The sequence below is a fragment of the Panthera onca genome, chromosome D4, assembly GCF_046562875.1.
Source record: "Panthera onca isolate mPanOnc1 chromosome D4, mPanOnc1 haplotype 2, whole genome shotgun sequence".
NCBI lineage: Eukaryota > Metazoa > Chordata > Mammalia > Carnivora > Felidae > Panthera > Panthera onca.
The window spans coordinates 46,238,384-46,258,975 of NC_138351.1; the positions used below are offsets into that span (position 1 = coordinate 46,238,384).

General features: G+C 38.8%; 1 protein-coding gene across 2 annotated transcripts in view; it reads right to left on the reverse strand.

Annotated features, from left to right (window-relative positions):
* HACD4 (3-hydroxyacyl-CoA dehydratase 4) overlaps positions 1-20,592 on the reverse strand; it is a 38,323-nt gene that overhangs the window by 3,278 nt on the left and 14,453 nt on the right. The window contains exons 4-6 of one of the 2 annotated variants that reach the window (XM_078436758.2): positions 17,003-17,064; positions 12,599-12,705; positions 167-292 (exon numbers count right to left, since the gene is read on the reverse strand). In XM_078436758.2, coding sequence (XP_078292884.1) covers positions 167-292; positions 12,599-12,705; positions 17,003-17,064 — 295 coding nt within the window. Of the gene's footprint in view, positions 1-166; positions 293-12,598; positions 12,706-16,951; positions 17,065-20,592 lie in introns of both variants that reach the window. The other variant, XM_060609675.3, reaches the window with a different exon arrangement.

Below are 20,592 nucleotides of genomic sequence, written 5' to 3' on the forward strand. Positions count from 1 at the left end.
GTCCTGCAAAAAGCATTATAACTTCGAGGTGCTTTACTAGCAAGATCTAGTCCATCATGCCGGGGTTCCTTTTCCGCCTCTCCCGTGTTTGCAGACCTTTCTGCTAAGGTAGATAGCAACACAAACCAGAAAGCACAGGAAGAATGCAAAAACAAAAGGCACTTACCTATAAAGAGCATCATGAGATACATTTTCAGCACGTATGGGAAATAGATGGCTAAGTCGAAAGGCAGCTCCGTGGAGTATGTGCCAGATGATTCGAAATAAGGCAGCGACTGATAGATGGCAAATGCTGTTTAAAGAAGAAAGAAAGAATTGTGAGTTTCCTCTCATACTGCTACAGGGATGGGTGTGTGCGTGTGTGTGCGTGTGTATGGATATTTTGAATTTTATAATGACGGTTGTGACCACTGCTGAATCCCACAGCTAAAGCTACAGTTTAACAAAGAAATGTGAACGACTAAACTGGCAAGACCATGACAATGGTGTGACTTGAATTTTTTTGTTGTTGTTCATTTTACACTTGGCTGTGCCCACAGAGAAATAGTTTACAATGTTTCTTAAAGTGGTATCCCCCAATACTTGTCTCCTTAGCCACTAATAGGGATGGGTGGATAGGTTGATGAATCCGAAAAATGTGGCATACGGTTGCTCTCCTTGGAGTTTCAAAACGCCTATCAGTGCAGTAGAGATTCTGAAAAGCTCTGCAACAAAGAAACTGGTTTCACTCAACATCTCCTCAGCTTAACTGGCCTTCGAATAGCTCCTCCTTCCTCCCCACCCACTAGTAGAACTTATAAAGACTTCTGAGCAACTCTGGGAGAAATGGTGGCCTAAAGAAGTTTGAGGGAGGAGGCTGGGATCAGATAAAGAGATGGAGGTTCAGAGAGGGAGCAGATGGTGAAGTAGGAGGAGCCTGAGTTCAGCTCAACCCATGGACACGCCGAAGTAACAGCTACATCTGCACAACTCTGAAAACGTCCTGAACACAGGACAGACCTTCCACAGCGAATTGAGAGAGAAGGCCACATGGAACAGGGTAGGAGGGGTGGAGATGTGGTTGGAAACCAAAACCCTAGTGAGACTAACCACAAACGGAGGGGACACCACAAGCCTGGAAGCGCAAGGAAGTAAGGAACCACCGCAGAGGGCCCTGGCACTGGGGGACTGCCGTGAGAACGAGTCCCTATGACATGTGGCCTTGAAATCCAGTGGGGCTAATCTTTGGGAGCCTTAAAATTCAGCAGGATAGAAGGTTAGAAGAAGGAAGGAAATTATAAAGATCAGACCAGGGATGAATGAAATAGAGACTTAAAAAAAGAAAATATCAATGAAACCAAGAGCTGGTTCCTTGAAAAGATAAAATTAATAAACCTTTAGCCAAGCTCCTCAAGAAAAAAGGAGACTAAACTAAAATCGGAAAATAGGAGAAATAAAAACTGACCCACAGAAATACAAAAGATTACAAGACTACTACGAAAATTTCGATGCCAACAAATTGGGCAACTTAGAAGAAAGAAATTCCTAGAAACATAACACGTTTCCAAAATCGAATCAGGAAAAAATAGAAAATCCGAATAGACCCATTATTAGAAACAACCTTGAATCGATACTTTACAAACTTCCCAAACAGAAGTCCAGGACCAACTGGATTCACAGGTGAATTTTAACAAACATTTAAAGAAGAGTTTATACCTATTCACATCAATCGATTCTAAAAAAAATAGGAAGGGAAGCTTCCAAATACATTCTATGAGGCCAGCTTTACCTTTACATCAAAAGCAAAGAGACTACCACCCTCCCTCTAAATACAAGCCATTATCCCTATTGCACAGATGCAAAAATCCTCAACAAATTAGCAGACCACATTCAACAATACGTGAAAAGGACCATTTACCACAATTAAGTGGGATTGACTATGGGGATGCTAGGTTGGTCCAATATTTGCAGTCAATGTGATACACCATATCAACAAAAGATAAAAATCACAATCAATAGATGAAAAAGCACTTGACAAAACATCTGTTCATGATAAAAATGCAACAAAGTGGGTTTAGAGAAAATATTCCTCAATATAATAAAGGCTATGTATTAAAAACCCAAAGCTAAAATCGTAGTGATAAACTAAGAGCTTTCCCTCTAGGATCAGGAACAAGTCAAGCTGTTCACTCTTGTCACTTTATTCAACAAAGTACTGGAAGTCCTAGCCACGTCAGACAAGAAAAGGAACTAAGAGGCATCCAAATTGGAAAGGAAGAAGTTAAACTCACTGCACAAGACATGATACTGTACATAAAAATCCTAAAGATGTCACCAAAAAAACAGAAGAAACAAACGAATTCAGGAAAGTTGCAGGTTACAAAATTAACACATGGAAATCAGTTGCGTTTCTATATACTAATAAAGTAGCAGAAAGAAAAATTCAGAAAACAACAATCCCATTAACAGTTGCACCAAACAAAATACTTAGGAATAAGCCAAGGAGGTGAAACATCTATACTCTGAAAACTGTTAAGACACTGAGGGAAGAGACTGAAGACAACACAAACAAATGGAAAGATATACCAAGCTCGTGGACTAGAAGAATTATCATTAAAATGTCCACAGTACCCAAGGCGCCTGGGTGGCTTCGCCGGGTAAGTGTCTGACATCAGCTCAGGTCATGATCTCGCAATTTGTGAATTCAGGTCCTGCATCAGGCTTGCACTGACGGTGCAGAGCCTGCTTGGGATTCTCTCCCTCCCACTTACTCTCTTTCTAAAAATAAATAAACATAAAAAAAAAAGGACATACTACCCAAAGCAAACTACAGATTCAGTATAATCCCTATCAAAATACCAATAGCATTTTTTCATGGAACTAGAATAAATCATCCTAGAGTTTATATGAAACCACAAAAGACCTTGACTAGCCAAAGCAATCTTGAGAAAGAACACAGCTGGGGGTATCACAACTGCATATTCCAAGGTATACAACAAACCCGATATGATCAAAACAGTACTAGCACAAAAATAGACACAAAAATTAATGGAAGAGGGTAGAGAGCCAATAAATAAACCATGCTTCTATGGTCAATCTATGGCAAAGGAGGCAAGAATTTACAATGGGAAAAAGGCAGTCACTTCAATACATGATGCTGGGAAAGCTGAACAGCCACATTCTAAAGAATGAAACTGGACCCCTTATTATAGACAAGAATAAACTCGAAATGGATAAAAGACCTAAATGTGAAACCTGAAACCACAAAACTCCTAGAAGAAAACATAGGCATTATACTCTTGGATATTTCCCTTAGGAACATATTTAGGGGTAGGTCTCCTCAGACAAGGACAACAAAAGCAAAATTGGGACTACACCAAAATGAAATTTTGCACAGTGAAAGGAACCATTCACAAAACAGAAAGGTACCCTACTGAGTGGGAGAATGCAAGGTGTGTATCTTACATGGCATTAACATCCAAAATACATGAAGAACTTCTACAACTCAACACCAAAAACACAATGCAATGCGAAAACATAAAGACATGAACATACATTTCTCCAGAGAAGGCATACAGATGCTCAGCATCACTAATCATCACAGAAATGCAAGTCAAAATCATGAGATATCACCTCACACCTGCCAGGATGGCTAGTACAAAAAGAAAAAGAAAAAAGAAAAGAAATAACAAGTGTTGGCAAGGCTGTAGAGAAAGGGGAACCCTCTTACACTGTTACTAGGAATATAAACAGGTGCAGCCAGTGTGGAAAATAGTATGGAGGTCTCTCAAAAATTAAATATAGGAGCACTGTACTATCCAGTAATTACACTTGTTGGTCTACCCACCAACTAGTTACAGAGGCTTCAAACAGCCCTCTCAATACCATAGGGATCAAACTCTGCCCCATGTGCCCGAAGCTGGCAAAGTGGGTCATAGCAGCTGGCTGCACTGAAGGCAACTGCAGCTCAGCCATAACAGTAGGGCATAGGCAACCCGCATAGGGGACATTCCTGATTTTGAAGACCAAGGTGGAGTTGTGCTACAGGACGCCACAGGATCTCTTCAACATAAGGACACTATTTTCAAGACCAGGAGATGCAGGGACACCTGGGTGGCTCAGTCGGTTAAGCGTCTGACTTTGGCTCAGGTCATGATCTCACAGCTTGTGAGTTTGAGCCCCACGTCAGGTTCTGTGCTGCTAGCTCAGAGCCTGGAGCCTGTGTCAGATTCTGTGTCTCCCTCTGTCTCTGCCCCTTCCCTGCTCATGCTCACGCGCTCGCACTCTCTCTCTCTCTCTCTTTCAAAAAGAAACATTTAAAAAAAAAAAAAAGACCAGGAGATGCTGACTCACCTGATACACAAAAACACAGACAAAATGAGGAGACAGAGGAATATGGCCCAAAGGAAAGAACAAAATCACAGTAAAAGAGCTAAATGAAACAGGTAACTGATGTGCCTGATAACGAGTTCCAAGTAACGGTCATAAAGATAATCGCTGGGTGTGAGAAAAGAGTAGATGATCTCAGATCTCAATGAGAACTCCAACAAAGAGAAAATATACAAAAGAACCAGTTAGAGCTGAAGCATTCAAAAAACGAAGTAACTACACCAGAAGGAATCCAGAGCAGATTAGAGGATGCAGAAGAACACAACAATCTGGAAGACAGCATAATGGAAAGCAATCAAGCTGAAGAGCAGGAAGGAAAAAAATGACATCCGTTAAGGGAACTCAGCATTATCGGGAGTAACAATATTTGCATTAAAGGGATCCCAGAAGAGAGAGAGAGAGAGAGAGAGAGAGAGAGAGGGAGGGAGGGAGGGAGGGGAAAAATTATTTGAAGAAATAACTGAAAATTTCCCTAATCTGGGAAAGGAAAGAGACATCCAGCTTCAGGAAGCACATAAAGCCTCAAAAAGATGAATCCAAGGACGCGCACACCAATTATTATTCAACCATAATAATTGATATGGCAAAAAGTAGTGATATAGAGTGAATTTTTAAAGCAGCAAGAACTGCTTCTAGGACATAACTGGAAGAAAATTATAAAAGGAAAAGTTTCACAGGTAAAAAGCAAACACACCTTAAAGGTGGTAGACTAACCGATTATAAAGCCAGCATGGAGGTTTAAACATAAAAATAGTAAAATCAATCATATCTATAAAATTTAAGTGATACACAAAAAGGAAATATGTAAAATATGACATCGTTTATATAAGACACGGAGGGGGAAGTAAAACCTTTTAGAATGTGTTCAAACTTAGGTGACCATCAACTTAATACAGACCATTACACACATAAGATGTTATATTTGAACCCAATGGCAACCACAAATCAAAAACCTACAATAGACAGACAAAAAAATAAAGAGAAAGGAATCCAAATGTGACACAAAAGCAAGCCATCAAACCACAAAGGAAGAGAGCAAGAGAAGAAAGGAACAGAATTCTGAAAACGACCAATGTGTTGTTAACGATGAATAAAACGGCAATAGGTGCATATCTATTAATAATTACTTTAAATGTAAGTGAACTAACTGCACCTATAGGGTGACTGAAAAGATTTAAAAAACAAACAAAAAAACCAAAACCAAGACCCATCCATTTCTGCCTACAGGAGACTCACTTCAGACCTAAATACGCATACAGACTGAAAGTGAAGATATGGAAAAACCTATACAAGGCAAATGGGGCAGGAAACAGGGTAGCAATACTTATATTAGACAAAATAGACTTTATTTTTTTTTTATTTTTTTTTTAAATTTTTTTTTTTTCAACGTTTTTTATTTATTTTTGGGACAGAGAGAGACAGAGCATGAACGGGGGAGGGGCAGAGAGAGAGGGAGACACAGAATCGGAAACAGGCTCCAGGCTCCGAGCCATCAGCCCAGAGCCTGACGCGGGGCTCGAACTCACGGACCGCGAGATCGTGACCTGGCTGAAGTCGGACGCTTAACCGACTGCGCCACCCAGGCGCCCCAAAATAGACTTTAAAACAAAGACTGTAGCAAGAGACAGAGGTACTATATAATGATGAAGTGATCAGTCCAAGAGGGTGTAACAATTGTAAACATCTATTCACCCAACAAAGACGCATCTAATTACATAAAGCAATTAACAGGCATAAAAGGAGAAACTGAGAGTAATACAATAAGAGAGGACTTTAACACCCCACATGCATCAATGGACAGGTCATCCAGACAGGAAATCAACAAGGAAATAGTGGCTGTGAATGACACATTAAACTAGACGACCCTAACAGATACCTACAGAACATTCCATTAAAAAACAGAATATGCGGGGCGCCTGGGTGGCGCAGTCGGTTAAGCGTCCGACTTCAGCCAGGTCACGATCTCGCGGTCCGTGAGTTCGAGCCCCGCGTCAGGCTCTGGGCTGATGGCTCGGAGCCTGGAGCCTGTTTCCGATTCTGTGTCTCCCTCTCTCTCTGCCCCTCCCCGGTTCATGCTCTGTCTCTCTCTGTCCCAGAAATAAATAAAAAAAAAAAGTTGAAAAAAAAAATTTAAAAAAAAAAAACAAAAAAAAAAAACAGAATATGCATTCTTTTTAAGTGCACATGAAGCATTCTGCAGGACAGATCAAATGTTAGGCCACAAAACAAGCCTCAAAAATGTTAAGAAGGTTGAAGTCATAGCAAGCATTTTTTCCCAACCACAACAGTATGAAACTGGAAATCAATTACAAGAAAAATTTCGGAAAGAACACAAATAGAGGAAGGCTACACAACATGCTATTAAACAACAAATGGGTCAACAAAGAAATCAAAGAGGAAATCAAAAAATACATGAAGACAAATGAAGATGGAAACACTGCAGTCCAAAATCTTTGGGCCATGGCAAAAGCAGTTCTACAAGAGAAGTTTATAGCAATACGGGCCTATCTCAAGAAACAAGAATAACTTTCAAACAACCTAACCTTACACCTAAGGGAGCCAGGAAAAGAACAAAGCCCAAAGCTAGTAGAAAGTAGAAGGAAGGAAATAATAAAGTTTATGGCAGAAAAAAGTAAAAAGTAAACTAAAAAAATGACAGAAGAGATCAATCAAACCAACAGCTGCCCTTTGAAATGATAAGCAAAATTGATGGCCTTTAGCCAGATTCATCAGAAAAGAGGACTAAAATAAAAAATGAAGGAAAAGAAATAACAACTGATACCACAGAAATACAAAGGATTGTAAGAGAATAGAGTGAAAAATTACATGCCAACAAATTGGGCAATCTAGAAGAAACAGATGAATTCCTAGAAATATACAATCTCCCAAAAGTGATTCAGGAAGAAATAGAAAATTTGAACAGGCAAATTACTATTAGTAATGAAAGTGAATCAGTAATCAAAATCTCCCAACAGACAAAAGTCTGGGACCAGATGGCTTCACAGATGAATTCTACCAAACATTTAAAGAAGTGCTTAAGTCTTCTCAAAAAAATAGAAGATGATGGAAAACTTCCAAATTCATTCTACAAGGCCTGATTGCAAAACCAAAGACACTGTTTAAAAAATGAAACTATAGCCAGTATCTCTGATGAACATAGTGCAAAATCCTCAATAAAATATTAGCAAACTGCATACAACAATACATTAAAAAGATCATTCACTGCAAACAAGTGGGATTTTCCAGGGATGCAAGAGTGATTCAATATTTGCAAATCATTCAATGTGTCATATCACATTAACAAGATGAAACAGAAAACCCACTGGACCATTTCAAAGGATGCAGAAAAAGCATTTGACAAAATACAACATCCATTCATGATAAAAACTCTCAATAAAATGGGTTTAGAGGGAACATACCATAAAGCCACCTATGAAAACCCCACAACTAACATCATACTCAATGGTGGAAAAAAAAGCTTTTTCTCTAAGATCAGGAACAAGACAAGGATGTCCACTCTCACCACTTTTATTCAACATAGTACTGGAAGTCTTAGCTGCAGCAATCAGACAAGAAAAAGAAATAAGAGGTTTCCAAATTGCCAAGGAAGAAGTTAACCAAGATTATTTGCAGATGACATGGTGCACTATATACAGAAAATCCTACAGACTCTACTGAAAAACTATTAGAATTGATACATTCAGTAAATTTGCAAGATACAAAAATAACAGAGAAATCTGTTCCATTTCTTCTATACACTACTAACCATGTACAGTTGCACCAAAAAGAATAAAATACCTAGGAATAAACTTAACCAAAGAAGTGAAAGACCTACACTCTGAAAACTGTAAGACACTGATGAAAGAAACTGAAGATGACACAAACATGCTCATGGATTGGAAAAATATCATTAAAAGATCCACACTACACAAAGCAAACTACAGATTCAATGCAATCCCTATAAAAACACCAATAGCATTTTTCATAGAACTAGAACAGATAATCCTAAAATTTGTATAGAACCACAAAATACCTTGAATTGACAAAGAAATCTTGAGAAAGAACAACACAGCCGGAGGTACATTAATTCCAGATTTCAAGATAGGCAACAAAGCTGTAGTAATCAAAACAGTACGGTATTAAAACAGATACACAGATCAATGGAACAAGATAGAGAACCCAGAAATAAACCCATGCATATATAGCCAATTAATCAATGACAAAGGCAAGAATTTACAATGGGGAAAAGACAGTTTTTTCAATAAATGGTCTGGGAAAATGGGATAGCTATATGCAAAAGATTGAAACTGGCCCCTTTCTTACACTGTACACAAAAATAAACTCAAAATGGATTAGAGACCTAAATGTGAATCGTGAAACCATAAAACTCCTGCAAGAAAACATAAGCAGTAATTTGGCCATCACCCTTAGCAACATATTTACAGATATGTCTCCTTAGGCAAGGGAAATGAAACCAAAATTAAATCATTGGGACTACATCAAAATAAAAAGCTTTTTAAAATTTTTTTTATTTTTAAAAATTGTTTGTTCATTTTATTTTGAGAGGGGGGAAGGAGAGGGGAAGAGAGGGGGAGAGAGAATCCCAAGCAAGGGCTCCATCTCACGTACTGTGAGATCATGACCTGGGCCAAAATCAAGAGCTGCTTAACCAACGGAACCACCCAGGCGCCCCCAGATAAAAAGCTTTTGTACAGCAAAGGAAAGCATCGACAAAACAAAAAGGCAACCTAGTGAATGGGAGAAGATATTTGAAAGTGAAATATCTGACAAGGGTTTAATATGCAAAATACACAAAGGACTTATCAATCAGGGTATTATGCTAAGTGAAATACACAGAGAAAGACAAATACCATATAATTTCATTTATATGTGGAATATAAAAGATAAACAAGAAATAGACTGTTAAATATAGAGAACCAACTTGCGGTTGCCAGTTAGGGAGGTGGTTGGGGGGGGATGGGCTAAATAGACAAAGGGGATTAAGAAGTACAAACTTCCAGTTATAAAATGAGTAAGACAAATGAAAAGTACAGCATAGGGTGTCATAGTCAATAATATCGTAATAATGTAGAGTGACAGCTGGTGACTACACTTACTGTGGGAAGCAATGAGTAATGTATGGAATTGTTGAATCAATATGTTGTATACCTGAAACTAATATAGCATTGTCTGTTATACTTCAATAAAGAGAAGAAGGTTCTATGAAATTATATCTCACATATAGATTATTTTATGACATTTCATGAAATAATAATGTCCTATGGTTATGTTAAGATGTTATTAGGATAAGTGGGTGAAGGGTACATGGGAACAACGCACGATTTTTGTAACTTCTCATGAGTCTAAAATTACTTTTTTTTTTTTTTTTTTTCCAAGATTTTATTTTATTTTTGGGACAGAGAGAGACAGAGCATGAACGGGGGAGGGGCAGAGAGAGAGGGAGACACAGAATCGGAAACAGGCTCCAGGCTCTGAGCCATCAGCCCAGAGCCTGACGCGGGGCTCGAACTCACGGACCGCGAGATCGTGACCTGGCTGAAGTCGGACGCTCAACCGACTGCGCCACCCAGGCGCCCCTAAAATTACTTTTAAATAAAAGGATTTTGGGGGCGCCTGGGTGGCTCACTTGGTTAAGTGTCCAACTTCGGTTCAGGTCATGATCTCACAGTTCATGAGTTCGAGCCCCGCGTTGGGCTCTGTGCTAATAGCTCAGAGCCTGGGGCCTGCTTTGGATGATGCTGTGTCTCCCTCTCTGTCTGCCCCTTGCCTGCTCACGTTCTCTCTCTCTCTCTCACTCTCTCTCACTGTCTCTCAAAAACAAAATAAACATTAAAAAAATTTTTTTTTAATTTTAAGACCGAGGAAATGTCAGGCAACCAAAGCTGTTAGAGAAGCCTGAGCACGATGAGGGTCATGGACCTAGGATCTGCAGGTGACACCAAAACGTGCCATCTAAGATTTCCATTTGCTGCACCTGAGTCTCCAGCATTTTATCAGTATCAACAGTTGATTTGGTTATCTAAAGAACTTGGTCTTTGTCTTTTATATTATTGTATGGGAAACTAAAAAAATATTACTAAAAAATAGTGGAGTTATCAAAAGTCAAGTAGATTGTCTTAACTACGTATTTTTATACTTTGGGGCATTTGAAATATATAGAAATACATAAAGATAAAACTACAGTTACCTATATTCTGTGCCCCCCAGAATCATTATTGATGTTTTGTCACATATGCTTCCAGGATTCTTTCTGCATACACTTTGCTTTTTAATTGCAGTAAGTTTATGAATCTAATTTCAACAAAAGAAATGGGTTTTATGGCAAACATACAGGAACATGGATTTCCCAGAAAGGAGAAGACTTAACATTACCAAATAACAAGAATGAAAAAGCTCTCTATACAGCTATTCATCCTTTATGTTTAGGAAAAGATCAGTCATATTTCTACTTTATTCCTTTGTATATTCTTTATGGTATTTTTCATATGATACAACAAAGGAATGTACTTAATAAATATTTCAATGAGTGAAGGACTCCATTCTCAAAGAAATAAGTAATTCAGTTTTGTTTTGTTTTACAATTTTCAGGAGTATTCCTTAGAGTCTCTTGGCATAGTTTTTTCTAAAAATTAGTAATTCTTTTGAAAGCAAAACACATTTTAAAGTTCTACCTATTGTGATTTATTATAATATAAACTTTCTTTGGTCATTGGCAGATAGAAAACATGTGGGTATAATGTGTACCCTTAAGATTATCACCAATGTCACCATTTTATGTTAAATTTCTTTCTGTATATTTTCCCTCAATTATCTCAATATGCTTTCTTAATTTGTTTATGCCTTCTGTTTTCAAAATTCTTAATGTCTGTTTCAGAAAGTTCCCTACCAGTCTTGCCAACTCCATTACAGAAGGAAGTATATATTCCCCTAATATCCTCAAGTTTTTTGCAGGCAGATTAATTATTTAAGTTTTAGTTTTACATTTAAGCTAAGTAACTAGCTTACTTTATATTGTATTCAGTAATTCATTCAGTGTTTATTGAGCATGTATATTGGGTATGTAAGAGAAAGAAAGCAAGGAAACACAGACAACCTCATATCCCCAAGGATATCAGAGGTTACACAGAAAATAGGCATTAATCAAAGAATCACACAAATGTCTAATTACACCCGAGATAGGTCTTGTAAAAGACAGATTCATGATGCTGTACTTGGGGTGGGGGATAGGACTGACTGAGTTGAGAAAGTTGAGGAAGGCTTCCCTGAGAAACTGATGACTGATCTAAAGGTAGAGTCTTTCAACAACAGCCAAACTATGGAAAGAGCCTAAATGTCCATCAACTGACGAATGGATAAAGAAGATGTGGTTTATATATACAATGGAATACTACTCGGCAATGAGAAAGAATGAAATCTGGCCATTTGCAGCAATGTGGATGGAACTGGAAGGCATTATGCTGAGTGAACTCAGTCAGAGAAGAACAGATATCATATGTTTTCACTCATATGTGGATCTTGAGAAACTTAACAGAAGACCATGGGGGAGGGAAGGGGAGAAAAAAAAGTTACAGAGAGTGAGGGAGGCAAACCATAAGAGACTCTTAAGGACTGAGAACAAACTATAGGTGGGGGGTGGGGGCGAGGGGAAAGTGGGTGATGAGCAGGTAGGAGGGCACTTGTTGGGATGAGCACTGGGTGTTGAATGGAAACCACTTTGACAATAAATTATATTAAAATAAATAAATAAGTAGATAAAAGAAATAAAATAAAATAAAAATAAAGGTAGAGTCTATTCCTGGCAGAGTATGATGCATGGGAGACAGTTAAGTAGGAAAGACAGTCCCGCCAGAGGGAACTGAATTTCTATGCATTAAACATAACCACTGAGTCACTAAATGTTAAACCGCTTTTGGATGAGTACACTGAAAGGTTACAACTCATATAACAAGTTAATGAAGTTAAGGGCCTGTGCTCAGATGTCTTCATTCCTCACCCAATATTTTGTCTACTGAGCAAAGCTGCTGCCCCCTCCAACTTTGTTTCTTAATGCTCGGCTTTTTTGCATCAAGGGAAGTGTGCCAGGAATGATACACTGGGTCAGCTGTCAGCGGTAGCAAAAATAGTAATTTAATCATCAAAAAATTTAGTGAGCCATTATAACTAGATTGCTTTGTCAGTAAGCAACACTGCAAAGTCACTCTTTGCTTACCTTCAGCGAGAACACACAAAGGATAAATCGGCATCCACAGCGTTTGACTGAGCCAGGTCAAGACAGCGTAGGATATTCCTATGACTGACAACATGCTGTAAGTGTACCTAAAAGGAGACAAGGAGCTCATCAACATCATTTCCTGCTGATGACTGGGAAATAACAAGGGAAGAAAATAGCTTACACTGTAATTGAACACAGAAATACAACTGGAAAGTGCAAAGTCCGAACTTTACTTCCTAGCATTTAAGCAGGAGAAGAGGTTAAAAAACTAATAATAAGGGGAAGGGAACTGTGTCAGTCTGATTTGTCTCGGGGGGTGGATCATGGATAATTATGGAAGTGAACAAAAAGGTAACTCCTATCCTGTGGGTAGTTTTACACCTGCCTTCGTGATGTAATAGATGAAACAGCACACATCTTTCTGTTTCTCCGACTGGGCAGTGATTCTCAAGCTTAAGCATACATCAGAATCACCCAGAGGTCTTGGTAAAGCACAAATTGCTAGGCCCTCTCCCCAGAGTGTCTCATTTAGGGAATGTGAGGTAGAGCCTGTGAAGTTGTATTATAAACAAGTTCCAGGTGATGCTGGTGTCACTGGTCAGGTATCTGTTTATACTTTGAGAACTACTGGAGTAGGCAATGCATACTATAGCAAAAAAAAACAAAACCAACCAACAAACAAACAAAAACCCAAGAAATCTGACACTGAAAACACAGAGAAAACGAAATCTTTCTCCCCTTCTAAGACCCCAATTCCATTCCTCAGAGGCAGTGACCAATGCCAGTTTCTTATGTATTCTCTTAAATAGTTTTGCATTTGCTTATCTATGGGTACAGGTATTATACACCAACAGCGTGAGCCTTCATTAAACATGGCAGGTTATCAAACTTGATTTTTACCAATCTAAGTGAAAAATAGCATCTATTTTTCTTTAAAAAATTTTTTTTATATTTATTTTTGAGAGAGAGGGAGAGACAGAGCATGAGCAGGGGAGGGGCAGAGAGAGAGAGAGGGAGACACAGAATCCGAAGCAGGCTCCAGGCTCTGAGCTGTCAGTCAGCACAGAGCCCAATGCGGGGCTCGAACTCACGAACCGCGAGATCATGACCTGAGCTGAAGTCGGACGTTCAGCTGACTGAACCACCCAGGCGCCCCTATTTTTCTTTTTAGTACAAAAGTAGATAAGCATCTTCTCATATGTTTAAAGGCCACTTTTAATGAAGTCCAAAGTATCTTTTTTCTTTCATTGCTTGTGTTTTTGGTGTCTGAGAATCCACTATCAAATCCAAAACCATGAAGGTTTACCCCTACGTGTTCGTCTCAGAGTTTTATAATTTTAGATCTTACATTCAGTGTTTTGATCCATTTTGAGTTAATTGCTGTGTATTGTGGGAGGTAAGGGACCATTCAGGTGGACATCTGGTTGTCCCAGCACCATTTGTTAAAAAGACTTTTTGCCCTCCAACAATTGTCTTGGTAACCTTGTCAAAAATCAATTTACTATAAACGTGAGAGTTTAACCTCTGGACTAACAAGTCTATTCTATGGTCTATCCTTATGCCAGTATCACATTCTCGATTATTATTGCTTTGTAGGAAGTTTTCAAACTGAGAAGTGTGAGTCGTCCAACCATGTTCTTCCTCTTCAAGATTGCTGTGGCTATTCTAAGTTCCTTGAATTTCCACACGAGTTTTAAGATCAGCTTCGCAATTCTCTCCAAGCAGCCAGCTGGGATTCTGATAAGGATTGCACCGAATGTGTACATCAGTTTGCAGAGTTTTGCAGTCTTAACAACATTAAGTCTTCAGCCCATAAACACGGGTTATCTTTGTATTTATTTAGATATTTTTAAATTTCTCCCAACAATATTTTATAGTTTTCAAGGGACAAGTTCTACACATCTTTTGTTAAATTTATGCCTAAGTACTTTTTTTTTTTTTTGATGCTTTTATAAATGAAACGGTTTTTCTTAATTTTATTTTAGGATAGGCCATTGCAAGTGTATAGAATACAATTGACTTTTGTATGTTGGTTTTGTATTCTACGGCCTTTACCAGTTTACTAGTTCTAATATTTTTAGTGGATTCCTTATGATTTATATACAAAATCATATCACCTGCCAATAGAGACTTCACTCCTTCCTGTCTAATATGATTGCCTTTCACATAATTTTCTTGCCCAATTGCCAGAACTTGGCTGGAACTTCCAGTATAATGTTGAACACAAGTGGCAAGAGTGGACCTCCTTTTCTCATTCCTGGGTGTAGAAGGAAAGCATCCATTTTTCAACATTAACAATCACTTGGATGCAGATTTTTTATAGATGCCTTTATTAGGTTGGGCAAATTTCTAGTCCTTGCATTTACAAAAACGTCATTCTAGGGTAAGCTGGGAAGATAATTCCTCCCCAACTTCATAGAGAAAGGTTAGTTAGGTGCTCAGGGATTTCACTTCTAAGTTAGGAGAAATGAAAGTCTTTGTGCACACAAAAGCTTGTACATGGATGTTTATAGCAGTAGGTCCATCAACTAGAGAAAGGATAAAAAGTGGTATATCGATATAATGGAGTATTATTCAGCCATAAAGAGGAAATACTGGTATGTGTTATAACATGGATAAACCTTGAAAACATTATGCTAAGTGAAGGAAGCCAGTCACAAACGGCTACATACCATATGATTCCATTCATATGAAATGCCAGCAAATTCATACAGAGAGTATGTTAGTGGTTACCAGGGGCTGAGAGGAGGAGAAAATGGGGACTTTACTGCTAACAGGCTTGGGGTTTCTTTTGAATGCAATGAAAATGTCCTCGAATTAGTGATGATAGTTATACACATCTTTGAATACCCTAAAACCCCCAAATTTTATATTTTAAAAGGGTGAATGTTAAGGTACATGAATTATCTTAATTCTGTTATTTGTTTTTAAAGGCTCAGTGATTTGTCCAAGATTATATAGCAAGTAGTGGAGGTGAGATTCATCCTAAGATCTTCTGTGTTAAAAAGTCCTTCCAGACATCATGATGCTGCTCCCGATGCTAAGTCATTTTGTTCTCTAATGGGTCTAACTGAGCTCATCTGAGACTGAACAGGCACTGAGAAATTCGGGCACAACAGAGAACAAGACATCAGAAAGTCACAGTCCCAGTCGGGGCTCCTGGTCTCAGGAACGCAAAGTCATGGGCTACAGAAGTCCATGGAATTTGCCCCGACTCTACAAAACTATCAGTTAAAAATGAGAAATAGCTTACACAAATTATATACACAAAGAATTCAACAAAATTGTTCATCCTAACTCACTCTAGGGGCTCAACCTATTATTTAGAAATATTTTAACTCAGCTAGGTTACTGACAATACAATAAACAAAGAATTTACATAACCTCAGCTAAAATGCTATGGCTCTTTTGTTACCTAACCACATCCAGACCTTGCAAGTGGGAGAGGCAGGTCTCTATTGTGAAAGCTGAAGTCGCAGTTAGGACACCTCCCCAAGATGAGCCTCTGAGCAAAGGGGACTGTTCACCCCACTGCTGGTAAAGGTAAGACTAGACCCATCTCTGAGAAGTTTTCGACATAGAAGGAAACTGAAGATCATCTAGAGGAAAAGATTCTTAACCTGAGGTTCAAGGATTCCCAAGGAATCCATAAAATACCTTCAAGAAGTCATTCAAACCCACTGGAATTGTATTCAAAATGTATCCTGGAGACGAAAAGTGCAGCACAGGGAATGTAGCCAATAATACTATGATAATATTGTATGGTGACGGATGGTGACTACACTTATCCCGGTGAGCACCGCATGAGTAATGTATAGAACTGTCCAATCACTATGTTGTACACCTGAAACTAATATAACATCGTATGTTAATTATACTTCAACAAAAAAATAAATGCATGTGGAGGTGCATTTTTTCCCCCCAGAGAGATGAGGTCCTGTATTTAAAATATTCTGGAACTCACAGAAAGCAACTTTGGAAATCCTGACTGGGATATGATAAAAGTCTTGCTTTGCTTGTTAGAGTCACATGGACCAGAGCAATTGCAAGGAATGCCTTTCATTAGCAAACAGCTGTGAGGTTTATTCCAAACTGGTGTTTTGCCAAGTTTTCTGCAGGAAACCTGAATGCGCTGATTTGCTCTTGTAATACCGCAGTAGGTTTTCATTATCTCTGATATGCCCATTATGGAAAGCGCTAAAAATACATTTCCATATCAAGATAAAATAATTTGCAAAGGGGTTATGTTTTTCTCTCTCATTCACAGTAACCAAACGTAGGCGGCTATTACTGGCTGCATTGTAGAAAAGCAACTTGGCTTTGTTTTAAGAGATTATTTTGCCTCCTTACCTAACCATATCCAATAGATTCCAAAAGATGAATAAAACACACACCACGTATTTCTCTTGGACTTCCTCTTGACTGGTGATCACCACAAAGAGGATGATTATTCTCTCTGTGAGCTAACAAAGAAACAGCAAAGTCAAGAATTAGGATCATCTGGTAAGCATGTAGGTAATTTTCTAATTTTAAACACCCCAGTCCCTCTTAAAAGTATGCTTTCACTGGAAATAGGTATACTAAACTGTTAACATAACCTCTGAGGGAGTAGGGTTAGAGGTCCGTTTCATTTCCTCCTTTTTGTTTTTTGCATTTTGTATTCTCCAAATTACATATAACAAATGAAGAGAAAAGAAAACCTGTATTTTATCTGAATCGGGATAGCTCTCCCCCTGCAAGAAAGGCACACGTGTTGTTATTCACTTTGGCAGAAAGCATGGTCCTTGCTCCAGAGGAAAGCAGCGGTAGGAGAATGTGAGGACAGAATTCTGACACGGTGTGAATAATGGTGCCGTTTAAAGTGCTCTGTATGGGAGCACAGGTGAGGGAGATACCTGCCTCGGGAAAGGATCCAGAGAGACTCATGAAGACAGGTAACACTTCAGAGGGATCTGGGAGAAGGGACGGGAGTCTGTCAGGTAGACCGAGTAGGAGAAAGGGCATCCTAGGTCAGGGGAGCAGACTAAGCAAAGAGGCAGAGGTGTGAAAATGCAGGTGTACTGGGGAGTAATGAGAACCCCTGGAGGCTACAGTTGGAGGAAAGTGTAGAGAAGGGAATAATAGGAGATAAAATAAAAAAGGTGCTGGGGCTGGGTTGTGAAGGGTTTTAAATAATGGGCCCAGAAATTTCGATTTCATCTAAGTCATCGCAGCATTTTTTTTTAAGGGGGAAGAGAAGTAATACAATCCTAACCTTTAAAAGCCAGTGGAAAATGAAAAGAATTCAACATACACATTTTTTTCCAAGTCAGTAAGCATTTTCAAATCATTGAGAATTCACACACTTATGGCTTAGCTCCAATTACTGACCTCAAAACACACATTCTTCTTCCCCAATCTAAATATAACGTGACTTCTTACATTAATACCCCCTGTATAGGCTGCATTTTTTTTTTCTTTTTTTTTTTTAAGAGAACATTTTACTTTGCTTTCAGTGGTAAAAGGAAAATGTACTGGAGATTGAAGGAGCATAGTAGTGATTTAAAGGAGGAGGATTGCTTTATATTTTTCAATAGCTGTCTTTATTTTTGAGGCAGATCTAGGAATAATCTGTGACTTAGAATCATAGGCTTGTTAATCCTGGAAAATCACCTACTGCAGAGAAATCCAAGATGTGCCAACACTGGGCCCACATGCTCTATCAGCATGTTTATGACCGCAGCACTGAGTCAAGAGGGTCTCTGCTTGGCTAAGGGAATTGCATATGATTCATACGTTAGTCCATCTAGAGAAGCTATCTACACAGCTGTATTTATTTTGTTCGTCTTTCTTTACAATGCCCTAGTTTCTTAATTTATATTTACATAAAGAAGTATACTTAACTGCAATTATAATTACCAAATGATCCAAGCTTGCTGTCAGTGACACCCGGCAGCCTTCAGATAAAAGATTTTAGGCGAACATCTGAGGAGCAAATAAGTACTTAGGAACCACCTAATCTTCCGTTTGGTCAGTGCCTGCTAATTAGGAAAATCATCTAATTTCTGATAAAAATCTCAGAAGATATATACACGTGAATGCGTACATAACAACACATATTCCTAATTCTATGGCTCACTACAGAAAGAAAAGACCTAAATACCTCTTGATAAGATGGATCTCTAGGGTCCACTCTAGCCCAATCCTACCTTTTTTACAAATAAAAAACTGGAGAACCAGAGAAGTGACTTGCCCTAGTGGCAGACCTAGAAACATATAGATCCCGAGCTTTTTGGTTTCCAGAGTTGTAAGCTATCCATGATGTCAGACTGCCCCTTAACTGATGAGTACAGAGGGGGAAATCTCCTAAAACAGAGAATGTTACTGGACAATAGAAATCGCCCTGTTGAGAATCACCACTTGTTACTGATGCAATCCCAATTGCATAGACATTGGCAATCAACATGCCCCCAAACCCCACAACCACATACATACATATGGAATATGTGAAGACACCTCTTACAACGTCAATTAAATTATCTGATGGTTCTTCAACTCTAACTTGACCATTCGATGACAATACACTGGGAGAATCTAGTTGGAGCTATTCTTAAATTGAGAACAGCCAATATTTACCGGTTAATTTGTGTAAGGTTCCAAACATACACCATACCTCATTTAATCTCCACAATGACTCTAAGAAATAAGTGTTTTAATTTTTTTCTGCCTTTTATAAAGGGCCTTGCATCTTACAAAGTGAAAGTGACTTGCCTACAGATCTGGGATAAAAATCTAGACGACGTGACTCTAAATCCCTCGTTTTGAAGCACAAAGACATTTTCCCCCTTGTCATTTCATGGGCTATCCTCATGCCTAATATCCAGGTTATAGTCTATTCTTTCAAAACGCCTCTTTTCAAATTTTTTTTTTAATGTTTGTTTATTTTTGAGACAGACAGAGCACAAGCCTGGGAGGGGCAGAGAGAGAGGGAGACCCAGAATTCGAAGCAGGCTCCAGGCTCTGAGCTGTCAGCACAGAGCCTATGAGGGGCTGGAACTCACTAATTGTAAGATCATGACCTGAGCTGAAGTCGAATGCTTAACCAACCGAGCCACCAGGTGCCCCTCAAAAGCCTCTTTTTGGGGCGCCTGGGTGGCTCAGTCGGTTAAGTATCTGACTTCGGCTCAGGTCATGATCTCACGGTCCGTGAGTTCAAGCCCCGCGTCGGGCTCTGTGCTGACAGCTCAGAGCCTGAAGCCCATTTCAGATTCTGTGTCTCCCTCTCTCTCTGCCCCTCCCCTGTTCATGCTCTGTCTCTCTCTGTCTCAAAAATAAATAAACGTTAAAAAAAAATTTTTTTTTAAAAGCCTCTTTTAAAAAGTTAAACTTAAAACAAGAACCTCCTTGATATTCTAAATCAACACCAAACACTTTTGAAGACTAGACTTTTTAATTTATTACTTGCCTTTATGTATAATAATTTGGCCAGTTATTTGGAGCTTTACACCTGTGAGAACTTAGCACTTCATCATTTTAAACAAATCCTAAGAGAACATGACTAATTACTAATGGTTTTTTAATGTTTAGCATAGCTCAAACCAGGTAGAATAAAAGCACCATAAAAAAAAAAAACAACAACAACAACCAGTAACTTAGGCCAAATGAAACATTGTCATAATGTGGTATACTCAAAAAAGTATGGTAACTATAAAATAAAAATACTTTGCATTTTTATGTTCTATTTGGGAATCCTAAATTCCAAGTTAAGCAGTGACTAAAACTAAGTTGTGACTATAAATGGCAGCTTTAGTTATCAACTATTCCCTCTATAGAGAGAATTTCTAGAATTAAAAGTAGCAGAAAAAGAAATTAAGAGAACAATCATGTTGGGGCGCCTGGGTGGCTCGGTCGGTTAAGAGGCCGACTTCCGCTCAGGTCATGATCTCGCAGTCCGTGAGTTCGAGCCCCGCGTCGGGCTCTGTGCTGACAGCTCAGAGCCTGGAGCCTGTTTC